This window comes from Octopus bimaculoides, chromosome 18 (genome assembly GCF_001194135.2).
Source record: "Octopus bimaculoides isolate UCB-OBI-ISO-001 chromosome 18, ASM119413v2, whole genome shotgun sequence".
Classification (NCBI taxonomy): domain Eukaryota; kingdom Metazoa; phylum Mollusca; class Cephalopoda; order Octopoda; family Octopodidae; genus Octopus; species Octopus bimaculoides.
Genome location: NC_068998.1, coordinates 46228253 through 46241218, shown reverse-complemented (window position 1 = coordinate 46241218; position 12966 = coordinate 46228253). Strand labels below are relative to the sequence as shown.

The 12966-nt window shown below is 38.8% G+C and overlaps 1 protein-coding gene across 3 annotated transcripts in view; it reads left to right on the top strand.

Moving 5' to 3' along the window:
- The window catches only part of LOC106882174 (phosphatidylinositol 4-kinase type 2-beta), a 110797-nt gene that overhangs the window by 26087 nt on the left and 71744 nt on the right, over window positions 1-12966 (top strand). Inside the window, exon 1 of one of the 3 annotated variants that reach the window (XM_014932761.2) lies at window positions 8879-9855. The exons of the other annotated variants lie outside the window; for them this stretch is intronic. Coding sequence (XP_014788247.1) covers window positions 9613-9855 — 243 coding nt within the window. The 5' untranslated portion in view covers window positions 8879-9612. Of the gene's footprint in view, window positions 1-8878; window positions 9856-12966 lie in introns of those variants that run through there. 3 annotated transcript variants of the gene reach the window in all.

Genomic DNA, 12966 nt, shown 5'->3' with positions numbered 1-12966 from the left:
AACCAATACGCCATATGTCCGTAGTGGTTAAGAGCGCAGGCTACTAACCCCAAGATTCCGAGTTCGATTCCAGGCAGTGACCTGAATAATAATAATAACATGGAAAAATACCTTAGGAATGAGAACCCAGGTGGTGGTGGTGGTGGTTCCATTAAAAAGTGACAGAAAAAAAAACGAACGGGTTTTGTCCAGAATGTCTTTGATATATACTTCTGCTCTGTCAGAGTTGACCTAGAATTAAACAGTTACACTAAACAGCTGTACTGTTTAGCTACTCCTGTGGTGTGATATCATATAGCTCTCGTATTAAACGTTGAAACTGTTTAAAGTGTCAATTTGTTGTAATTGTAAACAAATGGTTCAACTACGGGACGTAACTCTGCATTCTTGTCTTAAGAGTTATCTCCCTTAAGGACGACCGAGGTTCTTTTGTCTATTTCAATTCAGTAAAACATCGCACTGGCAAATATTACAAACCAGCGTATTCCTACCTTTTTCTCACCACCAAACGATTTCATGCATGACAATTTTTCCACGGACCGGTGGATTAATCACATAAAAACACAAAGTACATAATATATAACTTAGTTTTTCCATAATATAATGCAAATGTAGTTATTACATTCTATATTAAAGCACTTTTTTTGTCATATTGTAACACACACCAATACATTTTAATGCTCTCTTTATTCTTGCAATTAACTAGTGGGCTTAATTTATCAGTGCATGAAAAAAGAAAAATGCGATTTTGATAATTGCGGGGAAAGAAGCACAGACAGGAGTGATGATTTTTTTAAAAAAAACACATCTCGTAGACGGCGATAGTTAATAAAATAGAAAAAAAAAATTCGTTCTTTCTGTGCAACCCGATGCATAATGATCCGCGGTCCGTCACTGGTTCGCAGTACGGTGATTGGAGGTGGGAATAACAATGTTGGAGTAATCATCTCTTGTTTTAATCTCCAGGGTTCGATATCTTCTTGAATATGCTTGGTCTCTCTAACCAATCGAATGCTGTTTAAGAAACTTACCTGCGGTCATATACCAGCTGGATGTATTTACTCCGAAATTAAACACCTCATGTACTGTCTATTAACCTGGTCACTTAATCTCTCCTATATCAATAGCGGTCAGAGGATCAATACTCTCTCTCTCACTCACTCACTTTCTCTCTCTCTCACTTTCTCTCTCTCACTCACTTACTCTATCACTCACTCTCTCTCACTCATTTTCTCTCTCAGACTCTCTTACACACTCTCACACTCACTCTCTCTCTCTCACTTTCTCAGACTTTCTCACTCTCTCTCTTTCACTCACACTCTCTCTCCCTCCACTTACACTCTCTCACTCACTCACACTCTCACTCTCTCTCACTCAGAGTGGACGAGTGTTAGGAAGGACATCCAGCTGTAAAAAACCCTGCCAAAACAGACGGGGATGCCTGGTGCAGTCTTCTGCCTAGCCAGCTCCTGTGAAACCAACCAATGCTAGCATGGAAAACAGAGGTTAAATGATAACACACGCACGCACGCACGCACGCACGCACGCACGCACGCACGCACGCACGCACGCACGCACGCACGCACGCACGCACGCACGCGCATTTATTTGGAATGTTTTCATATTCTGCCGTCTAAAAAATTAAGGTAGTGGTGGAGGGTTCATAGTCTACAAGACTTAACTAAAATGAAAGGAAATCCCAGAAGAATTTTAAAATTCCAATGAATGTGGCTCATAAGTCTTGTACTCATGCATGTATCTGTGAGTGATTTTGTGTTTATGCTTGTATTGTAGGCTCTGTGTGTGTGTAGTCTGTCGTGTGTTTAGTCTGTTGTGTGTGTGTGTTTAGTCTGTTGCGTGTGTGTATTTAATCTGTTGTGTATATGTGTGTTTCATGCGTTTTGTATGTGTGTGTATATGTAGGTTGCTGCATGTACATTGTCTCTAACTGGTTACAACACACACAAAGTGATATTTATTTGCCATCATACAACACAAAAAGCATGTCATTCACTTTGATAATTTTTCTTTTATGTTTAAGTTAAAAAAGAAAATAAATTAATTTAATAGAATCATGACAAAGGGGGAAAAAAAAGCACCTCTTTGTAACAATGTCAGCAAGGGAGTGGGTGGGGAGCAAACATAAGACCTCTTATATCTTAGCTTTGTCATTATGATTTGATTATTTTGTGTGCTCATGGTAGGAATGAGGAGGTCACATGTCTTTAACCATTTAGAACTGCCCCAAATCTGCCCCCTTTGAAGACAGGTGTATATGTCTGAGATGAGTTTGTTTGTTAGACTTACAATGTTTCAGCTTATTAACCCGTGTTCAAAGCCAGTGCTGTCTAGTTATTGTAGTGTTCTCCTGGGCCAAGCAAATAACTCTATTTGGTTTAGACTCTACTTTCAGAACAGGTTCTTCTGGTTTCTCTTCATGGTTCAGTGGGAGTCATTCAGATGTAAACATTGGCTCACCCCTGACCCCACTCCCATTCAAGCAAAACAGAATTAAAAAAATAAATGCCCCCCCCACCACCACCACCACCACCACCACTCTTTAACAATCACTATGCCCACCCACGCAGCTATCCTGGTTATTTAGGGTGGCTGCAAGTATTTTAACTACTCGATTATCACTCTCTGGCAATTAATTAACTAACGAGATTCTATTTACAGCACAGTCCTATGTTACACCTGGATTCTATTCAGTACAGTATGAACACACTACCTCACCTTTATAAATGCCTCATTAGTTTGTTGTTGATATCATGGAGTAACACACACACATACAGTTTGCTTTCCATGAAATTTGCTTCCTAACCAGATGGTTTGGAGTTCAGTCCCAATGTGTGGCACCTTGCGCAAGTGTCTTCTACTATAGCTCAAATCCCACCAAAGCCTTGTGAATGCATATGGTAGTTGGAAACTGAAAGAAACGGCTGCAAACTGGCAGAAACGTTAGCACGCCAGGCGAAATGCTTAGTGGTATTTCGTCTGCTGCTACATTCTGAGTTCAAATTCCACTGAGGTCGACTTAGCCTTTCATCCTTTCAGGGTTAATTAAATAAGTACCAGTTATGCACTGGAGTCAATGTAATCAACTTAATCTCTTTGTCTGTCCTAGTTTATCCCCTCTATGTTTAGCCCCTTGTGGGCAATAAAGACATAGGAAACTGAAAAGAAGCCCTCTACCATATTTTGTGGCATGTGTCAAATTTTTCTGGTGAAAATTTACTACCTCTACACCAAAACAACTTTGGAGGACCAAGAATTTCATGTGAAAAGCAGCAGGACTTGGAAAAACAGTGACAATGTTTGAATGTTTATACTAGGTATTACATTGACATGTATGTCAGAATGTGTGTGTGTGTGTGTGTGTGTGTGTGTGTGTGTGTGTGTTTGACCCCAGATTATTGTAAATGAATGTCATTTATTTCCAAAATTCTGCAAAGCCATGTCAAGCCATTGGGAAATAATACCTTGCTTGGAAGCAGGTAAGGATTGGTGACAGGGAAAGCATCCAGTCGTAGAACATGTACCTCAATAAACTCTACTAACCCATGCAAACGTGGAAAAGTGGACATTAAAATGATGAATGTGTATATGTTCTTCCTTTTAAGGGCCATTGAGAAGTGGTGCTTAGTTTAGCTCTGTTTATAGGATCCAGATGTGTGACAGTATCAGTTTATTGCTAGTAACATTCTCCTGTTATTATACCTGCTGTACCTTAACAGGTGAGAGCGTTTTCGTCTACAACTGGTCACATTCTTCCTGTGTCACACCTGTTGTACTTTAGCAGGTGAGATAGCATTTGTATACAACAGGTAACATTCCTCTGTCATCATGCCACCTGATACCCTCAAGGTTCAAATACTGTCTGGGTGGGTCTCTGATGCTGATTCCCTTGACCTCTCATTGAACATGAGCAATGTCAGATGAAGTGCCCTGGGCAGGGAAATTCAACTAAACTGCAGTGGATTTGAACTCCTGATCCACGAGCAAGCAGCCAATGCTGCTCTATCTCTTTCTCTCTCTTTCTCTCTTTCTCTCTCTTTCTCTCTCTCTCTCTCTCTCTCTCTTTCTCTCTTTCTTTCTCTCTCTCTCTCTTTCTCTCTCTCTCTTTCTCTCTCTCTCTCTCTCTCTCTTCATAGCAACAAAATATAAAGTAATTAGCTTACTTCAACTTATGGCTTAACCTTCTTTAGAACTTTCTGATCTTTATACACTGGGTGTTGTTGTTGCTATTGTTGTAAGATGAACCACACTGGCTATAGTCCCTCCCTGCTATTAAAAACAGGAACTACAGCAGTCATCTTCAACTCTTTAAACATTCAGATTACTCTGTCAAATGTAACGCTTATTTATCCACATTGTTTTGAATTAATCATGTATTATCTCCATAGCTTTGAGACTTCGATGATATGGCTGTACATTTTTAGAATGACATTGTAGGGTAGGTGAAAGAGGCCTGATCTGGCTGGTTTTAACAGAAAACAGGTCAAATATTTTGGCTGGTTTAAATGCTAAAGATTTAAATTCCTAATCATGAAGTAACCTCCAGAACAACTGTTTGAAACTTTTATTTCCTGAGGTGTGGTTGACAGGCAGACTAAGGTGAGAGGAACAGAGTACAGTTTCATTGTAGGTGCAGTGTGTTCTGTCTGTACTCACCACCTTCTTAAGTACAACATATATCTTACTCATATACTTGAAACAAACAAAAAAGAAAAAAACAGACTTGAAGTAGCATTATCTACAGGAAATCCCCCTCAATTTTTTATCTTTAACTTGTTTGTCATTTGTCTGTGGCCATGCTGGGACAATGCCTATAAGGGATTTTAGTTGAGCAACTTCACCCCCCCCAGGACTTGTTTTTCTCTTCTTTTTTTTAAAGCCTGATACTTATTCTATCAGTCTCTTTTGCCGAACTGCCAAGTTATGTGGATATAAGCACGCTAACACCTCTCCTAATATAAGGGGCTACAGATATAAATTAGTAATAACTGTGATTCCTCACCTTCAAAAAAAATCTGACCCCCCCCGCTCCCCAAGAAGAAAACTATAAGGTGGTGAGTTGGCAGAATTGTTAGCATGCTGGGAAAAATGTTTAATGGCATTCTGAGGTCAAATTCTGCCGAAGTTGACTTTGCCTTTCAAAAAGAAACCAACTAAAAGAAGAAACTGTTCTAGAACCTGAGAGAAAATTTCAGTTAATAAAGACGAATACTGTTTGTTGTTTAGCCCTAGGTCAGACCTGATCTGGCACACCCCCTATGATAAATGTTTCATTTATCACTATCCCATTTTCTTAATTTAGACATGAGTGTATCTAGGACCACACAATCTATTGTCCTTTCTTCCTGTTGTTGTTTTTTCAACATCAGCTCATTTCTGGTCCAGCAGACATATGAGCGAAAGTGCTACAATTGTGACCATCCTGTTTTCAGGCTTGGCATATCTGGGACTACAATAGCCGATATGTTGTTCCTTGCTTTGACCCTTAAAAGGCAGACTTTATCAAGGTCATGGTTCTGGATTGGTGAAATTGCTGCAGTTAATGACCAGAACTGTTGGTAAAATAGGGGTGGAACAGTAGGATGAGAAGTCTGGTTTAAAATTGTGCTTTAGCAAACTTCTCTTGGGATGCCCAAGAATCAGATGTTAAAAGTCCGGCTCTGTTTCTTTTTGATCTGCCAGAACCAGGCTTTTGGTCCAAGACAATTCAACCATGACCTCATTGTATGAGATTTCTTTTAGACATTGTGCACTCTTAAGCTACATTATCCAATATAAACATTAAAAAAGAAATTTTAAGCCAACATTTGAAGGCAATTAGGTTGCTATATCTAACAGGTCAAGTCACCACAAAGGCCTAATCCTTGGCTTAAGGTAATGTTATCAAACCCCGGGTCAACTCTGATCAAGCACGTTATATATGACCAAAGATACTCCAACCATGACCATCCTGTCTTTTGCTGGTCTACAGGGAATCCACAACTGCATTATCTAACGTATCATTTTTAAAGATATTAGTGTGATATTTTAGTGAGAGGTAGCTGTTATTTCTAGCATGTTGAGCAACAATATGGAGGTTTCTTTGTCAACTTGAAATGATGGTAAAAGTGGACATTATCTTTTACTTGTTTCAGTCGTTTAGATTGTGGCCATGATGGGTCACCGCCTTGAAGAATTTTTAGCGGAATGAATTTATCTCGCTACTTATTCTACTAGATTCTTTTGCCGAACCGCTAGATTTCAGGAACGTAAACACACCAATACCGGTTGTCAAGCTGTGGTGAGTCACACACACACACATACGACGGGCTTTTTGTAGTTTCTACCAAATCCACTTACAAGGCTTTGATCAGCATCAGTCTATATAGTATAAAACACTTGCCCAAGGTGCTACGCAGTGAGATTGGAACCCAGAATCATGTGGCTGGGGAGCAAGCTTCTTACGACGTTGGTATATGAATTTATAACCCTTCGAATCGTAACTAGCTTGGTAAGTGCTAACGCACGAAACTCTCGGCCCTTGAGTCACTGGATTGTTAAACTCGGGTTAACGTAACCAACCCCACTCCCACCACCACCACCATCACCACACATACCCCGACTTCTTCAAACCCGTAGATGTGACACATTGAGACGGTGTTGTATGAGGTTATCTCCCATCTCCTGTCGCTCAACGTTGTGCTTTGCTACAGAGGAGCACGGGGCCACGTCAGCTGTTTGCTAGAGTTTCACCGTTTCACTTTTCTTTCTCTCTCCTCTCCTGTCTCTGCGTCTACATCACACGCATACACACTATGGTTACTGTACGGAGTCAGACGAAACATGTTACTTCGAATATCAGATAAAACTCCAATGAAATTCCGTGTAGATTGGACCACATCTGGTACAGAAAGCCCGCGTGTGTGATCCAGTTCTGTACGAACTTTCACTGGTGCATTGCGTGTGTGTGTGTGGAGGGATTATCATCTAATACTCCGAGTAACACACACTTCGACTGGTTTCATACCGTAATTATATACATTAAAAAAAAAGATATTTAACTGTGCTTTTTAAATATTGAATATTCATTTCATTTTTATGATACTCGTTAAACCAGCCCCCTCTCTCCAACATAAGCGTATACTCACATACATTCTGGATGTGATGTACATACGAGAGAAGAGTACATGAAATTAGTAATATAGTCATTCGTTCGGAATTGCTTTCTTTCCCGGCCACTGTATATTCCCTCGCTTTACGTACAACCATTCGGCTGGTGACAAACAAGACTGTACGTAACGAGCGAACAAAACTCTGAGTAACCACGGAGTGACCCTCCCCTCTTCGAACACACACACACACACACGAGCATTTGTTAAAATTATCCGTCGTGTCTAAAGGCTCGCACGCAATACGAGATTTGTGGTATACTCTGTATGTATATCTTTGTTCAACACTATATACGCACATCTGTACTCCACCTGGTATAATACTCCCATTTGGATCATCTATACTCGATTTAATATTCTGTATGAGTGCAGGCGTGGCTGTGTAGTAAGAAGCTTGCTTCCCAACCACATGGTTCCGGGTTCAGTCCCCCTGCGCGGCACACAATGCCCCAGGGCGTCTTAATATATATAATGTATGTATGTACGTGTGTATGTATGTATGTATGCATGTATCTTTGTGTATCTTTATGTCTGTTTGTCACCCCACCAAAGAAAAGAGCGTATTACAAGGATAAACACAGTGAGGCCATTATACTGTTAGTGTGGCTACGGTAAGAAGTTTGCTTCTCGACCACATGGTTCCAGGTTCAGTCCTACTGCGTCGTACCTTGGGCAAGTGTCTTCTAGTATAGCCTCGGGCCGAAAAAAGCCTTGTGAGTGGATTTGGTAGACGGAAACGGAAAGAAGCCTGTCGTGTGTGTGTCCCACCGCTTCTTAACAACCGGTGTGTATGTATCTAAATTAGCGACAAAGAAAGGATAAATTCACAACCCCTTCCTTCCAACCACCCCTGTAAACCCCAGACTCGGCCCTCTGCCACCTCTGTGTCATGTCACCCGTGCCACTCCACCGCGTTCACTTAAGTCTTTTTTTTACAATCAGGGACATTTATAGAAACGACTCGCTGCCTACTCGTCGATCCACCCGTTTTAGTCGCATTTTCCCCCATCATCTCATCCCTCGCTACCCCCAGCACTCCGATATACGGGGGTGGGTGTGCTCGTTTCATTATCGATCTCTTTCAACTGTGAAAGGAAGAGGTGCGTTAATATTGATGCGTTCTGTATGTATGTTCGTGTCATGTGTATGTGTGTATGTGTGTGTATATATACATATGTATATGTATGTATATTCACGAGTTATGTATGTATGTATGTATGCACTTCTGAATTATGTATATTATACACACATTTGTATTTTTGGTTTCGTTTAGCCACCACAGCAAAGACCGTGCTGGAGCATATTAAAAAAAGTAACCGTGTGCGCGCGCGTGCGTATCTGTTGAACGGGAGAAGAAGTACTCAATACTATGATAGTGTGTTTTGTAGCCGGACACCGAGGATTGAACTCGTGTGTACACACATGTGTGAGAGAGAGGTATATATTTATATATACACACGTTATATATATATATATATATATATACACACCATTGGTTTTTCGTTTGTCCGAAATGAATTCCTTCTTTGTGAGATCACTCTGCACAAGGTGGTGGGATGGTTTGGCTGTAGGTTATCAATGGGACTAACGTGGTGACCTACTACTACTACTACTACTACTAATTTACTGACTACGTAGTTTTATTTCACAATAAAACCGTCACAAACCGGCAGTCTCTCATATTTATTTTTTACTGGGATAGTCAAGGAAACAAACACACACACACAAACACACATACACGCACGCATATATATATATATATATGTGTGTGTATGTATGAATGTGTGTGTGTTTGTGGTGTTAAAACCATCTGTTGTACTACGCACACACATATACGTACATTTATTGTAATAGTGAGTGAGAGCTTGTTTAGTGTCGGTAGTGGTAATAAGTATTGTTGCTCTTTGTTGTGTGTGTCTTATACTTTCAGTTGATCTGTTGTACGACATGGATTTATACATACATATATGATTATACAGACGACAGAAGATAAGATACATATATAATACATATGCATATATACCACATGTACGTGTCCAGGGTAAAATAGATACATATACACACACACACTTTTATAGGTTATATGATTCTGTAAGCAATAACTAGACATGGATGTTCGTATAATACAAAACCGACAGCGGTAACTAATATAATATATATATATATATGGTACGTGTGTATAAATATAAGCACATGGTATGTACTCACATGCGTGTGTACCGTTGAATGATAAACATGCATAAAGATACGTACATATGTGAACGTGTATATAATATGCAGATACTTTAAAGAAGGGCAAACTCACACGCACATATACAACCACACATGTATATATATATACGTGTATATATGTGTATTTATAACGCAAACAAGGCATTATTAAAAAAAAAGAAGCAGAAGCAATTGTAATTAAGTATAATAATTAGTGCGATTATAAATTAGCAGGATGGCTGCGGGGTCGGGGGACAAAACGAAAATACTGAGTGAGAAACACAATGGTAACTCGATGGAGGATTACGAAACGATAGAAGGACACGCCGAAGGGCCACCAACTAATAATGTTTTTAAGGACGACGTGGAGTTCTCCCATTTAGTTCGGGAATCGGAAACGGCCATCGAATGCGGGGTTCATCCCGAACTGAGTTCGAAGGGCAGCAGTGGATGTTACTTCATAAGGAATGTAGAAGGTGTAAGTTCATCTCTCTCTCTTTCTCTCTCTCTGTTCAATCCTTGGTCAGTTCTAATCGAGCTGATATATGACTAAAAACATGCCGGCCATGGCCATCCCTGTCATTTTTGTATATCCAATAGCTTCACTGTCTAATATATGTATTTTTTCTTATTTATTTATTTATTTAAAACTGCGGTGGTGATTTGAATGACATTTGGCTGTTATATCTAGCGGACCGAGTGTCTGCCAAGAGGTGTGTGTACGCATATGTACATACTTATATAACGTACGTTTGTATACGTGTGCAAAAAGAAAACTATTTTTTTCTCCTTTTATATCAGTAAACATCACCTAACCATGCTCCAATGGTACATTACATAGCTTTTTAAACGTTAGTTGAGTACAATACAAGGATGGATGTTAAAAAAAAAAAGAATAAGAGTACTTGTCGGGAATTGAACCTACGAGAGGTCTTACCACACATACAGCGCCAAGGAATCAATTTGTTTATTTGTTTCATCAACCCCTGCCTTGTAAAACTCATCCCCCCCCCACATATACACCTGGTTTTTTTTTTTTTTCAGATAGACGATAAATTTGTGGGTATTCCTAGTCTTGGTCTTTCAGTATCATAAATTAATTTTAGTTCTCTTAATTTCCTCAGTTAAAGGAGTTTACACCATAAATTGGAATTTTTATTTTTTCCTTAGATAAAATACAAGTTTGCTCTGTAAATTGGATTTCTTAATTTCCACACTTGAAATACATATTTATTCTGTAAACCGGTTTCTTAATTTCCATGGTTAAAATCCATATTTGCTCCGTAAATTTTTTTTCTTAATTTCCACAGTTAAAATACGTGTTTACTCTGTATAAACACCTCTCTCCCCTTTTTTTGTAAGGTGTGTGTGTGTGTCAATAATCTACAAAAACAACTAGAAATGGCAGCCAGTTGCCCTTCAAATTACGCCAGTTTAAAAAAAAAAATGTAAAAGTAACCACATTATGTAGTCCTAAAACCCTAAAGACTGGATGGTCACGGTTGAAAAACCTTTTAGATCCTACGTCTACATGTAGTGACCTAAAAAAAAATATATACACTCATTTGAACCCAGAGCACAACTTACATTTCAAACTGTTTCTTGAGATGCTCGTTTATTTGTTAAAATTGTTGTCTTTTTGCTTTTCGTTTTTATGACAGAAATGCAAATTTAATTAAAACATTAAATATTAATTCAGCTCTGACGATAATTAGTGATCAGATAAAATCTATTTTACCGACAGCTTGACTAAATGTTTGTCAATCGTTATCATCAATTAGTCCAGTTCTGAAGAAAACAACCACTCGACTGTGGTTCTGCTCGAGTTAGGTTATAGTAACCTTTTGTTATTCTTCTTCACATGAGGTTTCTGGTTTGTGAACCAAGTAATATGTTAAGTTTAGCTCAGCTATCAAACAAAGGTGGGTTGGATAGGTAAACTATACGTTGGTGCCCCCTTGAATTTGTGTCCTTATGACTATCTAACAAAAAATGCCTATTTTGGGATCATTTAAAAATTATTCCAACCACTTGTAATAATTTAAATCTTCACTAGATTTTTTTTTAAATTTCATACACTGATTCAGTTTTGCTTGCTGATAACAAAAATTGCATTCATTCATTTAAAAAAAAAATGTTGTTTTTGTTACTATAAATGAATATTTAAAAAGTTACATGCATTTGAAAATTATGTAATTTTGGTCAATCAGCAATGGAGGGGGTCTAATTGGTAAATACATAACTTTAAAGCTTTTATTAGTATTGTCTAGGAAAAAAAAATATTAAAAAAAGATTTTTTTTTTTGCATTATCAACGTGCAAAATTACATCCGTGTGGAAAATTTGAAAAAGTCTGAAAATTTGAAATGCTTCAACTGGTGAGACTTAGCTGAGCTATATTTCTTGAGCGTATGTATATACGATCTCAGATCAGGTCACTTGCTATGCAAGTACATCTCTGTATATATTATGGTTGTGTTGATAAGATTTACAAAAATAAAAGCTCTTTCCAATGCGTCTCAGATTGTTCTTCGCTCCTTCTGCCCTCATTTTGTTGTCACTCACCAACTTCTGCAACTTCAGCATTTTTCGTTTTTCCAGATTTCTGTGTTTGAAATATCAGTGCAAGCACAGCTGTGTGGTTAAGAAGCTTGCTTATAAAAACCATGTGGCCCTTCGGCTCAGTCCCACTGCATGGCACTTTGGGCAAGCATCTTCCACTATAGCCCTAGGCTGACTAGAGCCTTGAGAGTGGACTTGGTCAGCATATGTGTGTGTATTTTCTGCTACCACCTGACAACCAGTGTTGGTTTGTTCACATCAGTTTGGCAAAAGATACCAGTAGCATAAGCACCAAACTTAAAAATAAGTACTGTGAGTACTGGGGTTGATTTGTTTCATTAAAAACCCTTTGAGGCACTGCCCCAGCGTGGCCACAGTCCAATGACTGAAACAAACGGTAAAAGATTATGTAATATACACCCTCGGAAACATTTCTTCAAAATGTCATTAAAAAACTATGCATACCATATAAGGTATAAGGAAACAGTCATTGGCGAGGCATCAATCTGTAGTTATGCCAATTTATTTCCAATGTGTCCACAAAATCTATGGATACCATAGAACTGTCAGTTTTCTGGGTTTTTTTTTACTAATTTGAGTTCAAATCTAACAATGGTGCAGGCATGGCTGTGTGGTAAGAAGTGTGTTCCCAACCACATGGTGTTTCAGGTTCAGTTCCACTGCATGGCACCTTTGACAAATGTCTTCTACTCTAGTCCTGGGTTGCTCAAAATTTTGTGAGTGGATTTGGGAGATGGACACTGTATAATGAAGAAAAAATAGGATAATTATCTCCTTATACAGCTCAACTAATTAGCGCTCTAATCAAGCATCAGGAATCATCATCATCATATAAGACCAAAAAAGAGAATACATTTCAGAAGTCAGTGTTCTTAATCACTCGATATATTTCACAGCGTACATAGGTGCACTGTCTCTCTTTCTCTCTCTCTCTCTCTCTCTCTCTCTCTCTTTCTCTCTCTCTCTCTCTCTCTCACACACACACAAACATATATATATATATATAT